Raw genomic sequence first — 27,158 nt, forward strand, 5'->3', positions numbered from 1 at the left:
ATGACATATCAGATATGGCTGTGTTCACATTCTTGGAAAACATGAAAAAAAACACAGATGCCCAATCTTCATGGAAATAACTCCACAAACATCAATAAGGGGCAGTCACAACGGAGAAGAAAACTAATGCTAAATATTAAATCCCAATTAATTGACCAGATTTAGATAACATTCAATTGTCTCTGCTTTTGTGTTTGTGTTTTCTAATGCGTAGCTTGCACTGAAGGGATATAGCTGATCAATGTTTATACGCTGCACTCATGTTGACAGCTATCTTGTATGTAGCTTATTTTGTATCCACATTTGGAAGACCCACGCAGTGTAAATCAAGCCTTGCTGTATTCGTTGCATTGTACTTTATTTGTCAAATGCCAAAATAATTTGATACCGCGTTTTATTACACCTCACCACTTCTGTTTGGGGTGTTTTATTTTCTGAATTTCTCGCAAGACTTCATCTAATTGCATTTTGTTTGAGTTGAATTTTTATTTTTTTTGAAAAAGACACACTCATATTTCTGGTCAGTCTGATGGTTTTTAAAAGAGCGTGACTGGTCTCTGAGGTCAACTTTAAGCTCAGTCAGGCTCTGTGTCATAACACCCTTGCTATAAAGCTGAAGTAATTTCCCATTAAAGCACTTAGTAAATTAGAGAGAAAGAGAAACATCTCTGCACAAAGAACCACACTTCAATATTCAGCATAATGTGCAACAGCATTTTCTGTAATATTTGAAGAGCTACAGTACATTCATTATGGAGCTGTTGTTGAACCTAAATTGGAACGACTCTTTCAATTACCGCATGAACAAACCAGTGATGTACAAATGCAGATAAAATCTTGTCAGTGTGGATTAAGCTGGTTTCACATATACTCGGTGACAAAAGAGATATAAATCAAGAGTAATAATATGAACTGCTACACATTCACGTGCCCCATTTTCACCGAGGAGGACAATATCTGGAAATACATTTTGAATTTGAATTAATTATACTTATTCGTGTCACACAAGGGGTGCATAAATGCTGCAGTGTTGATCTTCTATCGCATATTCATCTTTGGATGTCAAAACCAAATTCCTCAGTGATATAATTGGCCTCACTGTTCCAATACTTTCGGAGAGGAGTGTAGGGTAGTTATTGAATTATTGAATCGCAGTGATATTCACATTTATTGCAGTACTTACACTTCTTATTTCAATATTCTTAAATATAATAATAATAATATACTGTATAGAGACCGAGAGCGAGAGAGATTTACAGTGAGGAGAGATGGATAGGTAAGAGGACGGAGCTAGGAAGGCAAGGATTTCCCCTGTAGTGAAATGATTTGGTCCCACTTTTTTTGTGATTCTTAGTTATTCTCAAGAGCCATAACAGGCGCAACATGCCGGGCAGCACTCAGGTCTACTGGAAGTGAAGCAGCTTAATTAATAGGAGGAAGACAGGGACACCCCTTTAGTGTAATACATTTCCAATCTTTTGCTCTTTTAATATAGTAGCAGAGAGACTATATGCCTGTGAATATTGCTGTATGTGTTGCTGCTCTGTGTTTGTTAAAGTAGGAGCTGTTTGAACGTGAAGATGTTAAACTAGTGGCCTCTTATTTGAAGAACTGTGCCAGCGAGAGAATGAGAACAGGCGCAAGGGAATACTAAGGGAAAAGATTTGATCTGTTAAAAGTGTGTGGGAACGTTATAACTATATAAAAATGTGTATTATATGGTTTATCTATATCACAAATTCTCACACGTCACGGGTGGGTCTCAGAGAAAAGAAACAGGGATGAGAGTGAAGTCACAGGGAAACAAAATGAAATTCAGATTAAAATCATGACAAAAGTTATTAGTCAGTAGTTTTATTCTCCGTCATTTTGTAGGAGGTTAATACTTCCACGCAATGCCTACACAGTTATTTAAATAAGATTCCTTAACATAAAAATCTTATTTAAAAGATGTCATTAAGGCAGCTTGTAGTGTGGATAAATGTCCCCCTAAACACAGTCTGTGATAGCTTCCTGCATACTAATTTTGGACTTGTTTGAACTGTAATTTGTAAACAGTTAAAAGCACCACATGGGTAAACCTCAGTGTCCTTAGACAAGTCATCAAGCATCTGTCCTCGGATAACTTTCAGCTGTGTTGTTTATTTTACATATCACTATGGTAATTACAGTTACACAAGCTGTCAAGCAGATAGTCTAATTAAGATCTTGTCCTCTGCATAGCAATAAAGATATGCATTTTGAGATTCCACACGTCTCTTATTAGAGAAGCAGATACAAGTGGAATACCAAATCCCTGAATAGGCTTGAAGAGAAATTAGCAATTTAGTGTTGTGGGAATACATCTGAAACCTTCCTAGCTCCGTTAAAATGAGTTGAACAGCAATTGTTCTGATATATACTGTAGTAACCTCTCATTATCAAAACTGTAGTACTTATATGACCCAGAAACAGTTGAGAGTAGGAAAAGCTTTTTCAGTCCATTGGCGTTGCGATGGTGTATTTGGGTTGGTTGGTTACAACATGTTACTGTTTTAGGTCAGTTTCCATCCCTTCAGGAAGACTGATGATTGTAGTAATTGACGACGATCTGATTGTTATTGTAATTCAGTTGTATGTAATAATATATGCAATGTAAATATTATATTTTTTATGCCACCCTCTAGCGAAAGGTCCCCCAGCCAATGGATTCAAGAAAGGCAACTAACAGCAAACAATTGGTTATTTTGTTTTAGTGAGGGGTAGCCAGTATTCGATCACCAGTGAAAATAATGTTAGTTTGAATTTACTGATTTCATGGAATCTTAAGAACTCCCTTGTCTTTAATTTGGCTGGAGCTGCAGCTATTGCCCTAACTTCTCTTTTGGAGCCCTCTTCATTTATTATTGCTAACAGATACTTGAAGTAAACATTTTTCAGTTAATGTCCGCTGACTGATTGTCATCTTGTCTGATTTCCATGATTTGCTTGGCTGCTTCATCTACATGTAAAAGATAAGCATCGACTAGGCAATCAGTATTTATACTGTACATTCCCAAAGTTGGATAAGAGATGACAATCTTGGCCCTAAAAACTATCTAGTGCGTGTATGGTAAGAATAAGTCATTTTCCCATGAGGTGAATCGTAATCCAAAAGAAGCATAGTCATAGAAAGACCAATGAACTCGGCTACAAAAACCCATCTACCAGTTCCTCATTCTTGAAGAGCTTTTGAAACCTTTGTCAGCATATACAGTATATGAATCGGATATTTGCAAGAAGTGACTGCAGTATAAGCAGAAGACCGGCTATACCTCGTCAGTGAGCTTATATGCATTTTTTTATGTATTGTTGAAAGTACAGCTAGATATAAATACTCCAAATCATATATCAGCACAGAATCCAAACAGAGCACCCCCCTCGTAAGGAATGAGCACACGTTGTAAGACAATAGCAAACATTTTGGAGGACCGTACCATCCACATAGAAGTTATTGGCAGTGAAGAGCTGAAAAACGTCATAACCCCCAAGCCGGGGATGGCTGGAAAACATCTTAAGACAACCATAGCCATATGCAAGATGTAATAGTAATAGTTAAGGTGGGTAAATGGAGAACTTAGCCAAAGGATCAAACATGCAAACAATTTTCACAGCTGTGACACTGACAACTGAAATTTAAAAGGTAATACAATTGTCCAAAGGGGAGGATGACTGTTTTTTTTTTTGTTTTTTTTGGGGGGGGGGTGTTGTGTGTCTCTTTTCATTTGTAAAAATAACATAATGCAGAGCAGCTGCTTCTGATGCTGTTTGGCCATTGTGTAGCCTCATTGTTTTACATTAGGATATGCATATTGCTCATAATTATTTCATTTCAGTCATTTCCATTAATTTACCATCTTATTTGATGAACACAATGAAGCCTCATTAGGGCGATGTTTAGCCTGAACCAGGCAATTAATGAAACTAATGAAGCCAGAAGACTTCATAATTCAGTCCCTAAATTACTGCAATGTGGATATGGTAACATGTACGTCACGATACAAGGTAAAAAGTGCACCCAAGTAGCGGGCAGAAAAGTCCTGGATCTTTATCAAAATGTAATGTTTTGTTGTTGTTTTTCCCCATGTCACACCCCTCTAAATTTTGTGGAAATTGCTTTTGTGTTTTTTATTTGGTAACAAATAATGAAATGATGAAATCCAAACACTAGAGCTGACTTTAGCATATTTTGACGTCAATATTAAAATAATTCTTTACTTACTGTCAAGACAACTGTATTCAGTTTTCACCTCTCAGGTTCATGCAGTGCCTCTTGCGATAGTCGGTTGGCCAGCAACGAGGCTGTGAGTGGACAACGGATAGCAGAGGCAAGTGATGACTCAGAAAATGAATTTGGCATGTAACTCAGCGGTGGTGATGATAAAGGTGGAGTGACAGCAGAGAGGAATAAATTGTGTAACTTCTAGAAACGTGGGGTGTTACAAAGTAGTTAGAAAGTCCCTCAAGCCAACTCAGGAAGAAGAATGTCGTTTGGGGAGTTGAACCTGATTCAGCTGACGTAAAATACTGTATAAATAGATTGGCAGGAGAAAAAGAACTTTCACATCATCCTAACCTCAAGACCCCCTCACACCTTTGGGATGAAGTACAACAGAGATGGTGAGCTAACATCACAGATATGCTGGATGAATGGACAAAAATACACACAGACATTCCAAACTCTTGCAGAATGTCCGCAGAAGAAGTTTAACATATAGAAAATATGACTTTCTCTGCTATTCACCCTGCCAGGAATAGCAAAAATATAAGAGTTATTGACACCCCCCCCCCCCCCCCCCCCCAAAAAAAATGATAATAATAATTGCCTATAGATGACAACTTCTTTCGGCTTTTTTCTTACAGTTTGCATGTATTCTACTACATTTGAGTGCAACAAGAAAAAGGAATATTTGGTGGTGTGGTTCTGGTCTTTCTTTTGAGTCACAACACTGGAGGCAAAAACAATTCATTTTGCATCGCCTCATTGTCAATTCTGTCTGCTAGCTAACAAAACAAAACAAAAAAAGAAAGAAATGCAATGTGGTAAGAATCACTACTAAGAGGGCAAAGAAGCCATGAGCTATATATAACAATATTTATGAGCTAGTGAAGCAGAAAAACTGAACCTTTTAAGGAGACAAAAGTAGTTCTAGGCAATGAAACAAGGCACTGCTCAAAGAAATGGAAAAGAGCGCGATGCTTGAATCTGAAAATATTAGGATTGATAGAATGTTAGGATTTTTTTGTGGCAGCGTGTATTTAGTTTTCATTATTATGGAGTTTAAAGTATACAATATTGGTGGTTTTTCATTGTTTATTAACTGATGAAGTGAATCCTCTGTTGCGCTCCTCATTGTGGAAATGGTAGCTTGACTTTGTCAATGTTAGCGGTACTATTGTATTGTATTGCAGTGTATGTACTAGGGATGTAACGATACACAAAAAAAAAAAAAAAAAATCATGGTTTAGTATCCATCCATTTTCCTGACCGCTTTCCTGAGCCTATCCCAGCTATCTTCGGGCGGGAGGCGGGGTACACCCTGAACCGGTCGGCAGCCAATCGCAGGGCACATATAAACCAACAACCATTCGCACTCACATTCACCCACCACCCGCGAAAGGTGAAAAACCGTGAAGTAGGATTATGCAGCACATACTTAATTGCACATTGAAGTTGTCAATACAACAGAATTGTTCCCTTTTGTTTTAACACACCCTTTGAAAATATCCTAAGGAAACTAGAAACTATTTTTCTTGTCTTGGTAAAATAAAGCCGCCAGCCCACATCCACCCCATACGCTGCTGGGCACATGCAGCCCAGCACTCATTACAATGACAACCAGTGGACTGGATCTTGACGGCTGCTTAATTCTACTTTAGTATGCAGAGTGGAGTGTGAAGAAAAAAAAATAATAATAAAAAAGTGAGCGCCGTTAAAACAGTGAAAGCATTTTCACTGACTTTTCACGGAGGCAGCATTTCTTAAACTATAAACCATACCGTAGTATGTGCATGCGGCGCATGAAGACATCGCCCAACACAAACACCCTCCTGCACTGCCACTGCGTCAACAGCTTCAATAAGCAAAAGTGCCGCTTAGCAGAAGCTAATGCTGTTAACTCATGCTAATCTGTCCATCCAATAAATCTCAGTGAAGGACTGCTTGTTACCATGGTTAAAGGAATTCACCATGTATAATTCTCGTCAGTACTTTTACCATAAACTGAGATTTAAAAAGTTGTTGCTTTTTGAGGCTCAATTGCTTAGAACCTTACAGTTATTACAGTAAAATATCCTGAAACGTCTGTTTACAGTGGTGTTCGTTACATCCTTTTCAACCCCCCAAGAGTTCATTTTGTGTCTACATACCACAAATATGAAAAAGATCAGAGCAAGTCGATTACACTGTCATACTGTTTACATGATCTATGACCAGCAGCTCACGGTTAGCGATGATTACTTACTCAAGGCAACTCGAGCGAACACCACAACATCCGCCCGGCATGCCGCATTTCACTCACAGTTACAGATGAGAGTAAATTGAGTTACAAGCTCAGTCAAAGAACAAATTAAACACACACAGTAAGTCAGGGTGCCACTGTATTTACTATTGAAGTATTTTGGAATAGCTAATCTGCTCTAACAACCGTTTTTATCGCAGCAGCACCAGCGAATCAAAGCATCCAATATGATGTTTGACCTTTCCAGGGCGGTAGACTTACTACACCCCCTTGAGTGCAGATGAGGAAACGCACTTAAGTCTTTGGCAGAACGCCAACACTACAGGGTTACTACACTCAGAGTGCGTATATGGCCAGAAGGTGCGCAAACTGTGGAATTGTGTAGTCAGAAAAGCATGGAGCTGTGCGTCTTTCTTGACGCTATGAATGAATCAATGAACAATTCCAAACTATTACAACCCTGGTCAGTAGCTGAGAGAGCTGTGGCCATGTTGAGACTCCAGTGGAAAATGGTCATAGCTGTCGTATGCTATATCTGCATTGTTTTCAACTGCGTAAATGCAAGATTCACTGTCAGTGTCTGTCGTATGCTCAGTTTTCACGTCTGAGAGTTTTGGAACACAGACATGAAATGTTCCTTTCAAGCCAAAAAGATACTCACGCTTTGCCTGGAGCTACCTGCTCTTTAAGAAAGAAAGGCTATGAGAAAACTGTGCGATGCTCAGTGCCAACACCGGGCAGGGATATCCGTAGTTCTCCAGGTGGCTTTGCATCGAACAGGAGAGCTGACAGACGAAACAGAGAAGTTTAATCTTGATGTGGATCCGCATGCGCCTGCAAGTCAGTCGGTCAGTCTGTCAGTCAGCCTGTCAGTCAGCCATAGCACTGCACTCCCTAAAGGCATGTTATCAGCAAAGGCTGGGTGCAGGGTGAATGTAGCTTTAATCCTCCAATTAATTCTCATTCCCCTCAAATGGATGACCCCTGAGAATTTTCTTGACACTTCTATTAAAAAGTAAAAATGAAACACAGCATGAAGGTGAGTATGAGAGGAATCTCTTTTCTTCTGGCCCATCTTAATGGAGAGGAAAGTTTTTGGCAAGTACTTAAATTCTCTTTCTTATTTTCTTTCTTCCTCCTGTCATGCATGAAAAGACTTAGGGGAGAGCTGGCATTCAGAACAGAAAGTGTTTCTCTACAGTGGCAGGAGAATTTGGAGAAGAAATAGTAATTACATTTCTAATGGGTCCTTATCAGTGGTTAATGCAAATTATCTGCATACTATAATTTACACAGACTCAATTTCCTATTGTACTGCACAGACTCTTCTCCTTTTTGCTTGACATTACTGTCTGACCAATCAGTTTACATGACATTCCATGGTGCTCTGAAATTCCTTCTTCACTCTCTCCTTTTCTCTCCTCTCTCTCCTCTAAAGTGTGTCGATGGATCTCCTGTCGTTTACCCAATAGCAGCCATGTTATATCACATCTCTTGCAATGTGTTTAAAGTCCTGCACTGATTCCCCTAAAATCCTTTTCCAGGTACGCAGTGCAGAGAGGATGATTTTAGTTCAAATCGACATTATATAACTAATCACCACAGTCTGTAACGGATAATAAGTTAGGAGCCACGGTTTTGCGAGACCTACCTGACGGTAGTCTCGTCTTGCCATAGCTTGATTATGAATCATATCTCCTAACCCCAACCCATAAGGCTCGCTGTTACAATGTGGTTAAAGAAAGAACAATTTTTGGGGAGATATTTTTTTAATGTCTGCCTTGCTTATCAAGAAGAGGTTTACACAACACACACTGTGTGGAAAGATAGTGTACTTTTATGAACAAAATCTAGCATTGTATAAGCAGTTGTTATGACTTGACCATATGTGCACTATTTGTTACTATTTGATTAGCGAGCATCAGCTGGGATTTCATTATCTGAGTCGGCATAGACTTTTTCACAACATGGGCGGGTTACGTTTCTTTTAAAGTCCCCATTAAATAATCCTAACTATACTGTCATTGCCTTGGTTTTTATTCACTGTTCATTTAGTCCCAAGTTGTTAAGTCATTCGCAGCCTGCCGTTTTCAAAGCAGAGGTGCCCCATTTTTTAGCATTTTGACTGAACTTTTATGACTCACAAAACCTACCAAGAGTAAACGCTTATTTCACCAGAAAAAAAAAATCTTTTTTACATTCTTTAGAAATCAGCAGCAGAAAATGTGTTGGTTTCACCAGAAACACCGGTTTATTATCAAAAAGCGTAGAAAATAAACCTTTTGTGAAAAGACGGACTTCAATGTGAAATGTTTTGATTGTTTAAACAAGATGGCACCATGGGATGGGATTTAAGAAGAGTACATCACTGATTGGGTATTGTATGTTCTGCCATTGCAAGCCATCTGTGCTTGATTGGGTTAATTTCATCCGAACAAAATTTAAATGAGTAATTTTTCATACCTCACTTTCTCTATGCTTTGTGTCTCGATACAGGAGTTTAACTTTTGGTGTGTGATGCCGATGGTACCAAAAGGATACTACTACTGATATTCCTCGAACATTAGTTATACGTCACATTGATTCTGGACATCAATAGCACAATACACACCCTTTTCTCAAAGGGAAACTAAAAGAGGGCATGTAGAGTCAATACGAGCAGCTTGGTGTTGCAGTGTGGCTGTTTACTACTTGGAAGTGTGTGTGCTGGCTAGCTGACAAATTCAGGAGCTGCTGGATTAGATGACTGCCACAGTAATGGCTGTAGGTGCTGGATGACTTCCAGCAGGCCACTATTGGAGTTGACTGACTGTAGCCCAGGGGAACAGTGTACTTGGCTGTTAATAGCTGCATTTGTATTTATTTATTTATTTTTTTTAACTGCAGACCAAAGTTAAAAACTGGTAAAGTGGGATCTTTGGAAGGGTCGTGAAAAAAAGTCATGACAGCAGCCTATTTTTGCCCAATTTTTTTTATTTCTGTTAACTGGAAGTGCTGCCAGCAATGCTGATGCAAGATATAAAAAGCCTAAATCTAATTTATTTTCAACCTCCTTGGCCCTCAAACCTCTGTTTACATCTTAGCTCCTTCCACCACAGATCCCATTGAGGTGTCGAGGTCACCTAAGGAACGAGGAGGGACACTTTTGGAGAAATGAAATGTCCACTCCTCAATATCAACATTTTATTAAAAATGAAAGGTCAATTAATAACGATGTGTGACACAAATTATTCCTCTCCGTGTATGAATTATTAACATCACAACACATCCAGTATATGCTTTAAAAAAAACTCAAACATGATCAGCACTGTTACTCTACACAACAAAAAATTCAACAAAAACTCAGAACAAATTGGGTTTCTGAAAATAAATTGAGTGATAAAATTCACCCCAACAACCCCGCTGAGTCAATCAAAATGGTACGGGCAGCCGTGTCCAAGTGGTTAAGCTCGTCGTCCACCCTGGACTTGAATAATGATAAATTCAACCTGGTACTCGTCGAGTGACCAGGAGCAAGACCCTGAGTTTCATGGGAACGCCTACATTGAATGTTGTAAACCTGGGCAAACTCAATACGCGAGCTCCCCGGCGCCAGCTCATCGGTCACCTCCTTTGGCCAGGTCCTCTCGGCGACCTACTTTGGACCACACCGGTATTCTTGCCGAACCATCTTGAGCATTAGGAACCCCATCTTGTGAAAGGGGGAAGTCTTCATCCAGCTCCAGAGGCAGCGCTCATGTTCATCCAGCGTCCCAGTGTAGCCGCAAAAGCTGATGTTATGGCCCGTATGGTTTTGCAAGGTTATCCAATGCTAACCTCGCAATGTTGACTGGACACTACTCATCGTCCTCTGGAACAAAGTCAAAAGTTTGATGGGATGAGGTACCAAATTCTCGTAAAGTAACTTTCTTCTTTCTTTCTTCTGACAGTAAACAATGCCACATTAATCTTCAAATGACAAGATTTTGTAGTTTAATCATACATCTGTCTGCTTTATGTACCGTATAGAATCAAAGCCAGATACTACACTACTACTTCATAAAAGTCTGAACATTGCTAATCTTGCCATATGGATCGCTCACTGATCCTTGCAGATTAAAGAATTTTAAAGTCATTTATCTGTTACCTCTTTCGCTGCTAATGAAAACTGTTGGAAAGTCATGCTAAGCCTGGCTGCTTGTTGTTAAAAAGGTCTTGCCCAGTTGCTGATCTCCTGCTTGTATGAAACATCTTCAATAATTATTTTCCTTCATATACAGGCAAGTCATATCAAGAGTTGCACAACGATACTGTAATTCCATGTTGTGCCACAACATGCTGGGCATGTTACCATGGAAGAGATGCAGCCGAACTAAGACACTAAAAGCAGAGAAAGAGAAGTTCCTCAATGTGTGACTTTAGCATTGGTGTTGCTGCACATCTTTTTTTCTCCCTGCTTATAAATATCTGTCCACTTGAAATGTCTTTGGAAAAAGTTTCCTCTTCCTCTTTCTTCCCACATGTGTAATACCTAGAGACATGAAATACAAGGTACCTCTTACTTTTAATAAATACTGTAGTTCATTTGTGACACCTTTTTTTCAGTGTTCCCAATCTCTTCTTTTTTTTTGTTTTTTTTGTCCTGTTCGGCTGTTAGGTCAAGCAGAATGGAAAATCTGTATCCCTTTCATGCCGGAACAGTTTTACTGTGTCACAGTGGAGTTATTAAGCTTCCATTGTTGTATTTTAATTGAGGTTTATTGAGAATCAGACTTGATCAGTCGAACAGAACAAAGTTTCGAGAAGGAAGAGAGAAACAAAGACAAAATACCTCTTCAACAAGTGGAAGAAAGGCAGAAATTTAGGTGATTAGTTTATCACCCGGCACGGTGGACGACTGATTAGAGCGTCTGCCTCACAGTTCCGAGGACCGGGGTTCAATCCCCGGCCCCGCCTGTGTGGAGTTTGCATGTTCTCCCCGTGCCTGCGTGGTTTTTCTCCGGGCACTCCGGTAACCTCCCGCATCCCAAAAACATCCATGAATTGGAGACTCAAAATTGCCCGTAGGTGTGAATGTGAGTGCGAATGGTTGTTTGTTTGTATGTGCCCTGCAATTGGCTGGCAACCAGTTCAGGGTGTACCCCGCCTCCTGCCCGATGACAGCTGGGATAGGCTCCAGCACGCCCGCGACCCTAGTGAGGAGAAGCGGCTCAGAAAATGGATGGATGGATGGATAGTTTATCACCAGACAGCATACACGGCGTGAAGCTCAGTCGAAGGGATTTAAAGCCACTGAAGGCTGGAGGGTAGTTCTGTGGGTGATCTACTGCTGTTTTAAATCAGATCTCATGCTGGGACTGCACAATGGGAATGTGATAAATGAAAGGCAACAGTATGTTGGAGATGATGTTTGCTGGTGCCGTGTAGGCTTTATATTTTCTCAACTAATCTTTGGCCAGGTTCTATTTCTTTGGAATTACTGCCACTAGAGTTGAGATGATGAACACCAGCATTGTTTACACAAGAGATGCATCTTCTTTGAGTGCTGCTAAATTCGTGAAGGAAATGGTTGTGTTCTACTTCAAATATGAAAACCATGAATCAACTTGTACAACTGCTTCCATAAGAAATAGAAAAAAGGGTGAATCAGTTAGTTCTTAAATCAGGGATGGAACGAGACCAACCCCACGCATACTCACAATGATACATAATAAAAAGCATGAAGATGACCAGGTGATGATTTAGGAACAAATAATAAAATAAGATAGTTTTCAAAAATCTAATTTAAAATCATAATTATGCTGAGTAGTCGACCTGCCGTCCAAAATGTCATAAACTGCGGATCCAGGCAGGGCATCAAGTTATATTGGTGCACAGAAAATATGTCCTGCAATATTGGTTGTTTACCAAAGTCTGTAGTTTTTATTAACACAATCCTTCCATGACCTTGTTTTCTGTCAGCAATATTTCTGGTCGTGCAATTACTCATTACTGGCTTTATTTCCCAAGTTCATTTAAATCACAAGAGTACAAAATGTCACACTTACTCATTTGTAAGTGAATATAATGAAGCAGCCGGACATAGCCAAGGTGTAAGTGAACTGATGTACTTTATGTACAGAACCTTTTTTTTTTTGTCATTTGCTTGATACTGTAAAAGTATCTCCTCTGTCTTTATTTTATCACTGTGACAAATAAAGTTCTCAATGTGCTTACAGCGAACTATTTGGAAAGTTAATTAATTATTTTTTTTTGCTGGGTATTGTCTAGGATTTGTGGGTTGTCTCTTAACTGATGGAACTGTGGCCGTCAAATTATAATTTTGCATAGCTTTCACAGGCACAACATTTTTGGAGTTGGTTTTAGGGAAGTGACTGTTTAAAACAAAAAAAAAGGAAAAAAAACCCAGCAAGTTCTCTTTCTTCCATCATGGTACCAGAACTACTACAGTGAAACCTCTGAAGTTAAACAGTCCTTAGGTCGCATATAACATGCTGCTTTTTCTCTGTGAAACTTATTTTTCCAAAAGGAGGTCAACGTCATTTAACCGTTGTACGACGTTAGGAATGATAAAATATCAAATTACTAAAAATGCCTGTACAGAGTTTTATGATAGAAACAGGTTGTTTCTATATCCAATTGATTTGGATGGACTTTCAGTTTCAATGTGTATTTCAGTAAACTCATACAGTTAGTAGGAATGTTCTTAGTTATTTATGTTTGTGTTTTATTTTTGTTTTGTATTTCTTTTTGTTGACAAACTCGCCACATAATTTCAAAGGCATTGTTCTGATCATCCGCAAGAGTTGGGCACCTCTTGTTCTTTCATCTGTTTCTATTATTCAGAATTAATTTATTAATTCAACATGTTATGTTGGGCGTCAAATGGGCCATCCTTAAATTAATAAATGTAACACCCCCCACCCCCAAAAATGTATTTGTTTTCTTATTTTCATTGTTAAATATGTACATTTAAAAATACTGCTAAGCAGTATAGAAAATGGATGGAAACATGCAGGGTCACATTGTACCAAAAAAAAAAACATTTTTTTTGAAAAACATTACATCCCTTCTAGAACTCCGTTATTATGACGCATTTTTCTGTTGCTTGCAAAGACAGAATTAGACACTGTAAAATGCAGTCTAACAGTTCTGAGAAACAGAAACCTTGACATTCTTAAAACTAGTATGGTGTACTTTTAGTGGACGTATTGGTTTGGCTGTATTGTGAGCTTCTGAAATACTTCTTTAACTGTGGGAAGTGTTTCATTATCAACTGTTGAAAGTAAGTTTGGAACTTTTTCCCAACAAAAGTATAAAAGATGGGACTGATGCAAAAGTAGATGTAAGCAAAGTTACGTGTTATGTGAAGGGCATAGCTCCGTCTCTGTGCTTGCTCACAATTTGCAGATCCATTATGTATCAGGAGTACAATGTTGAATGGGGTCCAGCAAATAAAAAACAGCAGCACGATGATGAATACCAGCTTCACTGTCTTGAACCTTGTAACCAGTTTGGATGATATGACAGTGATGGCAATTCTAATGTAGGAGTACACAATAATTGTCAGGGGGAACAGAAAGAAAAGTAAAAGCTGTAAGTAAAACCCAGATATTCTTAACTGAGACACATCTATGGAAGGATAGTCTCCAGGGTATTCTTGACAGTATGTGTTGTTGTTAATGTAATTACTGAAAGTAGTGTGGAGAATTATGGGCTTAATACACGCCAAACTACTGATCAACCAAACCACAAAGCAGGAGACAAATGCATAGCTTTGGTTCCTAATTCGAGATGTACTCAAGGAGTAAACAACAGCAAGGTGGCGGTCAAAGGTCAAAAGAGTAAGAAAGAGGACAGAACTGTAGAAACCAAGATAGTAGACAGTGCCTACTATCTTGCACATAACTTTGCCAAATATCCAGTTGGAGAGCTGCATGTAGACTCCCAGAAATGGAAGGCTGCTCATGAAGATCAGTGAGGACATCACCAGATTTAACAGCAAGATGTTGGTAACAGTGGTCATCTTCTCGAACCTATAAGGAACAGATCAAAATTCAGTGATGGTGGATCGTATGTTAATCGTCCCGTGCAGTTTAATAAATACTTTGTCGCATGTACAATGCACATCAACATTTGTTTTTTGCCATTCTCATTGAATTTATCGCATTTAAATACATTCCCTCAGTCATTATTCCCCTGCATTTAAAGTGACATTTATTTCTGTTATTCTAGATATTTACATCTGGATCTGATGCACAACTTTTGTTTGAATCCATCCCATTTTCCATGTCAACAAAAGTATTGCTCTATGCTATTGCCCATGTGTTTCACATTCTATTGATTACTCAGAAAAGGTGTAACCAGTGTGAAAACCAGAAAGCTAACTTAGTGTTGAAAAACAAGCAATTGGTGAGAGCCGGCAAATCAATCAGAGCCATTGCAGAAACATTGGCCATAGCCAGTGCAACCATTTGGAATGTCTTGGGGGTGAAAGGAAAACACTGGTAACAGACATAGAGCAGGTAGATCAAGGAAGACAGCAGTCGTTAGGGACAGAAACACTACTAGAGCTGACATCAGCAACAACCTCAAGCGTAAAGGTGCACTATTGTAATCTACTGTTATCAAAATACTTCAATCAAGTCAAGTACAGAGGCTGTACCACAATTTAGAAATAACTCCTCAGCGATGATAATAGGCTTAGAGACGAGTTTCAGAAATTCTGGACCAACGTTTTATGGACTGATGAGACAAACATTAATCGTCACCAAAAGTGTGAGGAAAGCCTAAAGTTTGTAAAAAAAAAAATAATCTGTACTATACATGGTTGGGTTTTTATCTGATAAATATTGACACTTGAATGGAGTAATCCACCAAAACAAATAGTAACTGAAAGCCTGGAAAAGCATCACAAAAGACGTTTGAAGTTTGGTGAGCTCAGTGGTTCGATACAATTATTGCAAGCAGATTATTTGCAACTGCTGTAAATATTATTCTCTTCATTAATTAATCAGATTCACTTCATTTTATTTTAAGTTTGTTGCTGTCCGTTGTATGTTTGCTCACCTAAAAATGGGGTCTTTCGTTACAGATAATGCTATCTTCTAAATTTGTATGAGAAGCAGATGTAAATCCCTGTTAAACTGCTTGTTTCCAACAACAGTAGTTCACATCATTTTGCCACAGTTGCTGCAAGATACCACTAATCAACAATCAATTCCACAAAATTGAGCACATTCTTGACGATCAGTTAATTATATGCCCACCTCTGGTGTTAACAAGCCATGTTACCGCTGCATGCATGCATTTTTTTTTGTGTGACATGAACCTTTTAAACTGCTTTAAATGTCTTTCACTTTCCAGAGTCCACCAATACTGAAAGGTTGAACACAAGGGGTGGTCCTTACACATTCCTCACTCCTTCCATTCCTAAGGGAACCACATACCCCAAATTTGTACAGTGTAAATCGAACCGCGTGGTAGTCTATCATTAACCTATGTTTTACATCTACGCTTTCACTGTAGAAAATCTGAACCTTGAAAACCGATGGAGTCTATTTTGTGAATAGCATTAATTGTCCTTCAGTCACCTATATGAAAGGACATTCAGTCGGTCAATGAACACTGTTTGCTGTCAGTGTCTTTATGTAATTACAAGGACAAACCTCAACTTTGAGGGGTAACTGTGAATAATATATGTGTACCACCACCCATTATTTCAAACAGACTGATCACTTGTTATACCCGAAAGTAATGAGTGTAAAATGGTAAAACGTAGAGTGGTACACTAAGAAGGTAACGCCTTTATACTTGGCATTTGACTATTGTCTTTCATTTTGGGGACCTATTTGTGCATTTTTTGCCAATGAAAAGACAAACTGTCACCTTGTCGTTAGACAAACCCATTAGAGTCTATTAGTGGAAAATTGCACCTTGAGGGGCAGTACTGGACACCTACTGTACCCCTTTGTGTGAAACTATGAACCTAGCTTGTAAACAGTTGGTATGTATATATATATATATATATATATATATATATATATATATATATATATATATATATATATATATATATATATATACACACACACACACACATAAAACACTGTCTTTGACTGTAATAAATCAAAGTCTCTGGATTAGGGATGTGCATATGTATCACCAAGGCAGATGTGATACAATAGGATTCAATCTAATTAAGATATGATGTTTGACAGGACTGTGGTTAGTCCAAAAAAAAAAAAAAAAGGTAGACGACCAACCAGTATCCTTTTGAGATGATAAAGCCACAGTCATGGTTTAGATGTAAATGAAGGTTTTTATTGACTGAAAATATACATATATATCTAATCTCCTCACTGACTCCATCAAGAAACATTGGCTGCGTCTCAACCTTGTGATATGCTTTACTTATATTACTTTTGCAGAAACATTCACCTTATAGTTCATCTGATTGTCTTTTCTCCATATATGGAGTGTTTGTCTAATCATTGAGTGATTTTTTTAAAGTTCTAAACATTAAACCACCAAGTGCTTAGGTTCCCTTTTGACTTTCTCATCAGGGCTTTTGCATGGCACTTTTATATACTGAAGTCTACTGATGATGAGCACAAAGTTATTCCACACAAGTTTCCAAGTCTTTGCCACACATGTTTCTTTGGGTTTCCTTAAGCCTATTTTTTTTATTGCAAAAGACTGAATAGAGAACACTGCGGTAGCTGGTGAGCAATGTGAAGGTGACCTCAGCGTGTTTTCGAAAGGCTGAAAGTAGCGCCATTGAGCAGGTGGAGTGTTCATCTCTACTCTCTTTTACCATTGGCTTTGGATTATTTTTCTGACAACCTAGTTACATACAGTATTTGGTGAAATCCATTTTTGATAATCAACCCAAGCAACAAACTATAATTAAAAATATTTAACTGATCACGAAAAAAAGGATTTGCCTCAAAGATTCTGCTTTTTTTTTTTTTTTTTTACAGTAGCTGTGGGTGAAACTATTAAACTGAATTGCAACATTTTAATTGCATTATAAGGCTCTGGGGTTTGGCAGCAGAAAAAAAAGTAGTGACGTCTATTCTACATGGCAGTGTAATCAAGATTATGAATGGGATAGAATGGGATAGCAGCTCATGCCAACACCACATTCCAAAATGGCCCTACTCAGAGTAATAGTGCAGATTAAAATTATATAAGGTGTTCGGAAAGTAACAGGATATTTGATTGACAGACATGTTTCAAAAAAGAATATTATATATTTATCTACTGTTTTTATTTCCAAATTCCCTGCAGTTGGGTCATTGTTATTTAAAAGTAACAAATTCAGTAAGCATTGATATTCATTAAAGTGATAAACTGGAACCTCGTAGGTTAAACACTATCCCATGAATTCAGATTTAGAAAACTTTATTCATATCCGTGGGCCAACGTAGTGTAGTTTCCCAAAAATCTGCCCTAAAATGCTAATTAAAAAAAATATTTATTATTAAGTGCGAGGTGAGCCATACGTTTTCAGACTTCCAAATAATATATTTGCCAAACACCTGTTTTACCCACATCTTTTGTTTAAGGGAATTTTTAAAAAGAACATGTTAATATCTGGAAACTTGTGGACCTCCTTGTAGTCACAAGTGTTTTTTTTTTTTTTTTAAATCTTGTCTACATTATCTCTTATGCTCACGTCATTCTCACTGTATTTCGTTTGCATGGACTTAAGCAGTTCCAATGGTTGTTCAAGCGTCCACTCACCGATAGATGATGGTCAAGACAAGTCCATTGCCAAAGAGACTGAAGAGAAACATGAAGTAGTAAAGGACGGACAGCTGAGCTCCCACATAGTTGTCGACATCCCGATTACACGGTGCAACAAGTGTGGCCGGATCATCACTGTAGTTATCGTAGTCATAATCATATGTTGTCGTTTCCATCTTCACCTTGACTCTAAGAAGTAAAATACAACACAGAAACAAATAATATTTGCACTATTTATCTGATGTGTGAGTACGTATTTGAGCCACTATAATCTGAATGTGTGCTTCTGTCGGTAGAGGAAGCAAACGCATCAGTACTACAAAACAGCCCTCAAAACTGAATAGCCTTTAGGGGACCTCTCGTAAAAATGCACAAATTTGTTTGAGTGAATATCATGCTAACTAGAGCTGACTTACCGTCTGGCCTCGTCCTTGTTTTCTGACTCCGAGGGCTCAAGCAAAGCAGCAAGCTGACTCACAGTGAGTTCAAGTCACTCTATGATAAATCAGCCGGCAAGGGGAAGGAAGTGTCCGAGAATAATGCAGTAATGTGTGCGTGACTCCTGTTTGTTTTTGGAACGCAACAACAATTGCTCGATGAGACTTTTTGAGCTTTGATTTGTGTGCATTTTAAATTCATATAAATTCAAATAAACCCCAAATTAGAATTAATCCGTTTGTACTCATCTCCCTCTCAATCACAGAAAGACTGCAGCTCGTATTCAAACCCTCAACCTCCACCGTGCCTCCAAGACTTTAGATTAGATATTTATTAAAAATAGTCTACAGTTGCTATGTTTTTATATGTAATATCCCTGGCATTCTGAGGAAATGCAATCTGTTGCACAGTTCTGAAGGATGAATACATTGGTGGTGTAGTTGTTCTGCCATATTCTGGTGAACGTCTTTCAGCGCAAGCTAAAACAGGCTCCAGTTTACCCGTGACTCTCAAGTGATTTCGGAAATGGAGGGATGAAATACATTTAAAACATTGCAATATGCCTACATTGATAAAGAAAATAATTTGGGGAATGGAACTTTTTGTCAATATTCGCAGAACATCATAGTCTTTAGTCACTTTGTGTCATTTGCAGTTTTATAAAAAAAAAAAAAAAAAAAAAAATACAAATCCACCAAATAAAAATGAACATTAACTCTAGATTTTGTCAGCGTATGATTAAATTTGGCTGTCATGGAATGGAGAGCTGATTACTCTATGACCCCAACATTTTGAAGTGGATGTTTCAGTTGTATTTGATCTATTTTCTGTTGTATTAATAACAGTTTGACTAATGTAGTGTACAGTAATAATGTATGATAGATTCGGTGGATATGTGGAAGTCTTTTTTCGGTCTTAAATAATACAAGATGGTCTAAAAACTTCTGTCAACAATATTTATTGTCATATAAAATACATTTGTAAAAAACAAAAACATTGCAAATGGAATCCAATCATATCTTCCAAATATTAACATGAACATTTACCAAATGATATGTAGATAAATAATGCCCAACAAAATAGAAATTACGATTTATCATCTCAGGATATATTACAAATACATTTGTGGCAATGTGAAACTACTTCAAAATAATAAACAACTACAAAGGCTTAATGTGATAAATCATTGCACTACCAGGTTTGGAAAAAAAAAAAACTATACAAATAATTAACTAAAAGAACAGTCTAAGAATATATCACTATAATTGCTATAGCTGTCAAACTCAGTCACAGTGTAATAAAATTGGGGGACAAACTCAGCAGGAAAAACTTTTAAAACTAAAAATTATTGTTCAGGTCATTCCACCAATATCTAATAGCTTTAGGATAATAGCACTTATATGGGTTTTGTACTAAATCAAAATTGCATTTTATGTTGTTGAGTCAACTAACTTTAGTCCACATTATTTGTTAGCACAAAATTATGGTGGTCAGCGTGGACATGAGTGTCATGTTGTGCTTTCAGTGTTTTCCTTTCTGGGTCAAAATTTTAATATCCAGCCATTATTTGCTCAAACATTCTAATAGACACTGTGTCTCAATTATTCAATGGGAGTTTCACCCACTTGAACAAATAAGCACCTCATCTTTAAAAGGTGGGGGTTAGGGTTATAAGAATGTATTACTGTACAGTAAAAAAAATTATATTCTAAATAACAATTGCAATTATTTGGGAACAAAAACTCGTTGAGAAATGTTTATACATAAAAAGGCCTCCTCTTACCTCTAATAAACACCCATGGTCACTATTTGAGATTAATATTTTAGATCAATAGGCAATAATTAAAAGTGGGATAACAGGAGTATTTGCACACCAAAAGTCATCCGTGTGCTGTGAATAACGACGCCATAGTTACCTATTCTTTGGGGACTACTTTGAAACTTGCCAAATCTGACAAGTAGAAATGTACCGTATGAAAGTGAAAAGTATCAGTTTAGAAACGGCTTCCTGATGCGCAAACCCCAGAGAGAGGCGCTTGTTAGGTTTGTTATCCCTCAAGGCATTTTTGACGCTTCCATATGACAGTTTTGCGCTGACGTTTGTCCCAAACCTTTTTCTGTGGAAATTGAGAAAGAAATCACTTCTTACAAGGCAACTAAATTTAATCCGCAACTAAATGTGGGGTGGTGATAATCTCAGTTTGAGCAAAAATTGTTCTGCTCCTTGAAAACCCATTTTTTATGCTGCCTACATTTATAGTTAAATGTGTTTCTTTTTGTCTGGAGCAGTTAATGTGAATGCTAAATGCATCTATCTGCATGGGTCTGAAATAGGTGCTGTTTGTCTCTACAGCTGTAAATGACTGAACTCATTTCAGTTCCCTCTTTTTAGACCTTGGAAGCATCACGGGCAATTCTAATGTTACATTGCTGACGACTGCTGCTGTAATTCACCAATTCACATTGAAGGCAAGAACATGAAACAGGGCAAAACACTGAAACAGCTAACAAAATAGATGACTGGAAAGCTCTCGAATCTCGAGACTCAATTAATCTGCTTTGCTTTACTGAAGTGATGTGGCAATCATTGGAAGCTAGGTGATTAGTTGGCGCTCAACTTTCTGTAATTTATTCAAAATACAAATTGGCACCATGTGCTCCTGTGTGACTGTAATCGAACCTTTTCTAGTTTATACTCACTGATGAAGTTAAAATAATAACAGCTGATATGTAAAGTAAAAAGCAATAATCTGTATATCATCCAGACTATCACGAGCACTGCAATCCACAAATGACATTGGAATTTACCGTTAAAATTGATGAAAAATCTCAGTTGCACTCAATACAAAAAGCTCCATGCAGAATTACTTTGTATTGGAATTGACTCTGCTTGGGAAATCGTGCAAAGATGTCAAAAGTTTAAACATCCTTTTGTGATGTGCTGACAATGCTCCACCTAACCCTTTTTCATGGAACATTTGTGGAGCACTATGAATAGAAATGAAAAAAAAAAAACAATTTCCAACAGTGTCTAAAAATAATGTGTCAGCATATCCATTATTATGCATGCTTTTTGTTGTTGTATTCCCAAATGTAGGCAAGCAACCAACAAGTGCAATATGATATTCAGCTTGGATGTTTAGGAATTGAAAACCTACTAGGAATTATGTGGATTAAACCGTTTTGTGGCTTGGAAAGCTTGTAATTTGGCAATTAAAGACAAATGACAGTAAGCAAAGTCTCCTAGTTTTTCATGTCCCAGAAATATATGAACAGAGTGATAATGGAGGATTTCGAATGCACAAAAAGGAAAGCAACACAGAGCAGCAACAATTCAGTTTCCGCTGATTATTATACTGCTATGATTTTAGAATGGTATGTATCTAACCTTATTGTATTTCCTCAAACAGTGGTCTTGTAATAGACAATTGAGTAAATAAACGCTCCTGGTCACTACCAAAAAAATAAATAAAAATGGTGTGCGTTTATTTGATCAAAAATCTGAAAAGCATAAACATTGAATTTGTGCTAAAAAAGCGTGGGGGGGGGGGGGGGGGGGGGGGGGTTTCAGCAGTTAACAGGCCTCTATTTAAAATATGATAAGATTTAAATTTAAAAACGTAAATACATGTACATGCCTAGCTCCTATTGTATAGGTGAGGTAAATTAGAGATTTTAAAAGTCTTCTTCTATCCATGCACAGACATTTCATGCAAATCCAGTCAGTATTGCTTAGCGGGTCAATATAAATATGTAAAAAAAACAGAATTCTTCGTAGCCTGTTTGTCACATGGACATATTTGGATTAGCACAAACCTTGGTGCTTAAGACAAAGAGGGGGATAGAAAGGCCGCAGACGACATAACAACTACAATGTGATGAACGCATACCTTGTCAGTCATAAAGCGTGTTCCAAAAAGGGAGGTCTGATGGTTGGATGGTAACCCTACACTGAGGTCCAGAAATATTTAGACAATGACAACATTTGTGATTTTGCCTTTTATACACCATTACAATTGATTTGAAATCAGCATGCTATGCTAACAAGCATATGATATGATTGAAAGGACGTTTACCAGGAGCTAACAATATACAGTTGTAGAGAAAAATGTCACTTTGCGCAAATACTTTTGATGCACTGATAAAGGAGATACTATGCATAAAGAGATTGTTATTTGGAAATGGTAAATGTCATCTTTTTAACGATGAAAGTCTACATAGACACCTTCATTGTTTTATTTCAAATACATAGTGATGGTGTATATGGGCAAAAATCATTGACAACTTATCGTCCGAACCTTCCAGAAGTAAATATATCCTTTTTCTATTAGGTTAAAAGTTAAAAGTAAATAACAAGATGAACTTGATGTATATTGATCCGCGCGATACAGATTCACTTTTCAAGAACGTGCTGACATTTTCCCACATTTCATACAATCATTATTATGGGGCAGCACTTAAGCGCTCAAGGCAGAAATAACTTGTAGATACAGTAAACCCATTAATGCCACCTTGGAGTTGCGTTCATGTTTTGGAGAATGTTTTCAACAAGTAAGATCCATCCATCCATTTTCTGAGCCGCTTCTCCTCACTAGGGTCGTGGGCGTGCTGGAGCCTATCCCAGCTGTCATCGGGCAGGAGGCGGGGTACACCCTGAACTGGTTGCCACCCAATCGCAGGGCACATAGGAACAAACAACCATTCGCACTCACAGTCATGCCTACGGGCAATTTAGAGTCTTCAATTAATGCATGTTTTTGGGATGTGGGAGGAAACCGGAGTGCCCGGAGAAAACCCACACAGGCACGGGGAGAACATGCAAACTCCACACACAAGTAAGATTATTTGATTAATTAAAGCTAACTTGTTGTCACTTTACACCCACAACCATCCATCTTTTCCACTAATCGAATGAATGCATCCTTCCACATGAAATCTATTGCTGGATTTGGTTTTTATGTTTTAGTGTTCCTCCTGATTCCATGTGAAATTAATTTAGTGTCGTAGAGCAGTTTTTTTTGACCTATTAAGTCTATTTTTGATGAACACTTGGGTCTACTATGCTACTGTATTTGAATTTTGGGACTTGGAGTGCGAAGTATTTTTTTTTTTAGATGGTACTTGGTGTGGTGGTGTTTGAGAACCGCTGTCGCGGAGTATTATACATACGGTGTTAATACTCATTGGACTGCTGCTAGCCTAACCTTCAATCTCGTCCACTAATAATCTGTCGAGTTACACAAAAGCAAAACACAACTAAGTCATAAACATTAGTGCTAATCTGTTTTACATTGAACTAATAAACCCGCTCCAACTGAAAAGTCCAATTTGTGTCCCAGAATACTTCCCTCAGCTGATGTTTTGACCATTAATTCCGTAACTATGAATCATGTGCCACCCATTTCAGTTTGACTCAACGTATGAGGTTATTTCTGCCACCAGTGTTGTTGTGCTGCGCACAACGTGCTTCTGCAGGAGTCAACAGTCACACATGAATCAGTGATACAGTAAATGGCCTCTGGATACATGTGGGTGTTAAAGCCAGTGGCACTTCTGTCCCTCGCTGCTGCGTATGCCATCAGATATTGGGTCCTTTGCTGTAATGTTCCCTTAGGTTGTAGGTCTGATAACACATGGATAAATCACATACCCCCGGTGTCCCTGGATTACCCCTTTTACCGGGATCTCCAGGGGCTCCTGGTTTCCCAGGAATTCCCTGGTTGCCCGGCTGTCCAACTCCATCAAAGCCACGAGGACCTTGAGCCCCTTTAGTAGGGAAAAAGTAGGGACAAAGAATATAAATACACACAACTACTGGGTTTTATATATCATGAAGGAGCAAAACAAATTATAGCTGATTGACTGTTACAACTTATGCAAAAACACAAATACAAAGCATCACCAAACAATGTTATGTTAGTGCTCACAAAAAGCATCTGCCCACATATTTGTTAAAAATGGAACATCCTAGATGCGTTTCCATTAAAAGTGCTCTCGTGTACTGATGAGAGCTCAGATGTCAGTTGCTGAAATAGTTGCATCTCTAGAAATCGCAGTAATGTGTGTAGGCCAGTAAAGTAAGCTAAATGACTGAGGAGGTACTTTTACATACCTAGCTGCCCGGGTGGTCCTGGACGTCCCTGGTGACCTTCACCTTTGCTGCCCTTGAACCCTCTTGGTCCTGTGTCACCTGGGAACATATCATGTCTACTTAAAAATCTAACTATATCACAACAGTAAGATTACTTTAAAAGTCACAATGGATGAGATGTCTCTTAACTGTAGCACATTCCACTTTGTCTGCAATACTAGTTACAATTTACTGTCATTTAAATTGAGGAGATTTTTCCACAAAATAACTTTGTTTTCTCAACCAAAGTCAACTGCAATAGGCTACAGCTCACCCGCGATCCTAATGAGGACAAGCGGTATAGAAAAACAAAAAGATCTTGGGATAACTGTTTCATAGCCAAAGATAAAACAAAAACAAAAACTCTGTTACTAAGACTTCCTAACCCTGAACCTAACCCTAACCCTAGATTTGATATGTTCTCTTGTGCTTGCAAGGATTTTCTCTGGATACTGTGCCTTCCTCCCGCACTCAAAAAACATGCCTACCAGCGACCCTAATGAGGACAAGCACTAGAATATGGGTATATATTACAGTTGCTATTGTATATTGATAATGAATGCAAAACATGCTTTGTTGTTGGCCTTTTTTGGTATCAGTCCATAGACAGCTGAAACATAATTATGCACACAACAGCTTGAAAGCATTTTATCAGCACCTACTGGAGTTATGTGGAATATCAATGATCTAAAATGTGAATATCAATGATCTAAAATGTGAGTCTTCCATGCTGCTTATAGGGTGGCTTTGACTTTCCACTGCAGATAATTAATTACTTTGTGCAGTCGTATTTGAACCCTTACTGTTCATTTTCCATGCACACACACAGTGTATTCTGGATAGATTTTGACCCGGGGCCAAGAACATCATCATCATAATTGTCAATATTCAATTATGAACTACAAATCATTCCCAAACGTATTAACAGCCTCAGTGACGTACAGTAAAGGGAAACTGTATTTTTATTTGCTAGAGTGCAACCACTTGTTTTGCAGATGTGGATTTCTCGCCTGTGTCTAGGCACCTTCTGACCTCGGTATGACTTCTTTTCCTAATGTGTAGTATGTACAGTATGATTATTCTTATGCTGTTTTGCCATTTCACTGTTTCAAGATACGCCCATGACCCTTGGGACTAATGGGTGCGTGTTTCTGCAGGAACCTGTGCAAATGTGTGGAGAAACAAATAGCTAGTGAACACTGTTACCACTGTCCCTTTTTAAAAAATACACGGCTTTATGGCATGCAGTTTCACAGATTTAACATTCCCACAATTATCACCATTTTACTTGATTCAGCTGTTAAGCCTCAAGTCAATTTTAGTCAAATCTTACCTGGGAATAGTATATAAGATTACAAATATACTGTATCATTTTGAAAGGCTGAGAATTTGTGAAATTGCATGTATGTAATGTACTGTACCTGCCTCGGTAAGTCATTTTTTGTCAATGTCAGAATAAAATGTGTGGTATTTTGTTTAATTCTTTGTCATTTGTATCTACCTGTATATCGTACTGTTCATCTTGTGTTACTTTTCAGGGTGGTGTGCTGCCTCTTAATCAACCGTCTCGCTTCCTCCTAATATTATTCACCTAGACAAAAACTTTTTATTTATTTATAGCTGTCATCTGTTAAACTAACAAGGTGAAATCACATTCCACAGTGAGACATTATAGTTCGGTATCTTTCACAGATGATTAGAAGGGATGATAAATCAAAAGTAGCTCATTAAGTTGGTTTTGCATGCAATATTTATTTTATTTTGCGTTGCTGAATTTGACTGGTGTTCATTTGTTTAATAAGCTTGTTTTACGGGGTGCATTGAGCATCAACACATTCAATTTATTAGCTGTTGGCACTCTTTTGATTTTAATCGTTGTTGAAAGCGAGTTGTAAATTTGCCCAAGCTCTTGGTTTTCAGGAAGAGGTGTTGTCATTGTTTTGCATTCGCCGTTGGGGAACTGAACATCTTCACTCAGACCTAAGCAAGTGGGTCAGACCATGCACTCAGAAGCATCATTGTGTACTACTTTTGATCTGTGACCAGGATTAATCTCTTAATATTGTCCACTGGTGCCTAAAGGAGTCATTTCACACTGCTTACCTTTGAGGCCAAGAGAACCCTGCAATCCAGGAGTTCCGGGGTATCCTGGGGAGCCAGTGCTGCCAGGATATCCAGGGATTCCCATGGAGCCTTTCGGTCCTGGAGCACCTGTCTCACCAGGGGGGCCCTTCACAATATGGCAGGGTTCACACCACGCTGATGTATCCATGGTCCGGAGAAGTGCAGGGAGTTGAACTAAAAGGGCAAAGACAAACAAATAGTGCCTAAATAAACGTCAAATGACAACAATCTGTTTACAACCAGGAACCCCCCACCCC

At 38.2% G+C, this 27,158-nt stretch overlaps 2 protein-coding genes across 2 annotated transcripts in view; both read right to left on the minus strand.

The window, feature by feature from the left end:
• Positions 1-9,482: 9,482 nt before the first annotated feature.
• LOC133470531 (C-C chemokine receptor type 3-like) lies at positions 9,483-18,687 on the minus strand. The gene is made up of 3 exons (XM_061759002.1): positions 18,626-18,687; positions 18,207-18,398; positions 9,483-14,494 (listed from the first exon to the last, which is right to left on the minus strand). Exons 2-3 carry the CDS (start codon positions 18,383-18,385, stop codon positions 13,642-13,644), a joined length of 1,032 nt encoding a protein of 343 aa, XP_061614986.1. The 5' UTR covers positions 18,386-18,398; positions 18,626-18,687; the 3' UTR covers positions 9,483-13,641.
• Positions 18,688-19,595: 908 nt separating this feature from the next.
• The window catches only part of si:dkey-225n22.4 (collagen alpha-1(XXI) chain), a 67,576-nt gene continuing 60,013 nt past the window's right edge, over positions 19,596-27,158 (minus strand). Inside the window, exons 32-34 of the mRNA XM_061757611.1 lie at positions 26,881-27,075; positions 24,760-24,837; positions 19,596-24,413 (exon numbers count right to left, since the gene is read on the minus strand). Coding sequence (XP_061613595.1) covers positions 24,226-24,413; positions 24,760-24,837; positions 26,881-27,075 — 461 coding nt within the window. The 3' untranslated portion in view covers positions 19,596-24,225. The remainder of the gene's footprint in view (positions 24,414-24,759; positions 24,838-26,880; positions 27,076-27,158) is intronic.

The sequence above is a fragment of the Phyllopteryx taeniolatus genome, chromosome 20 (assembly GCF_024500385.1).
Source record: "Phyllopteryx taeniolatus isolate TA_2022b chromosome 20, UOR_Ptae_1.2, whole genome shotgun sequence".
NCBI lineage: Eukaryota > Metazoa > Chordata > Actinopteri > Syngnathiformes > Syngnathidae > Phyllopteryx > Phyllopteryx taeniolatus.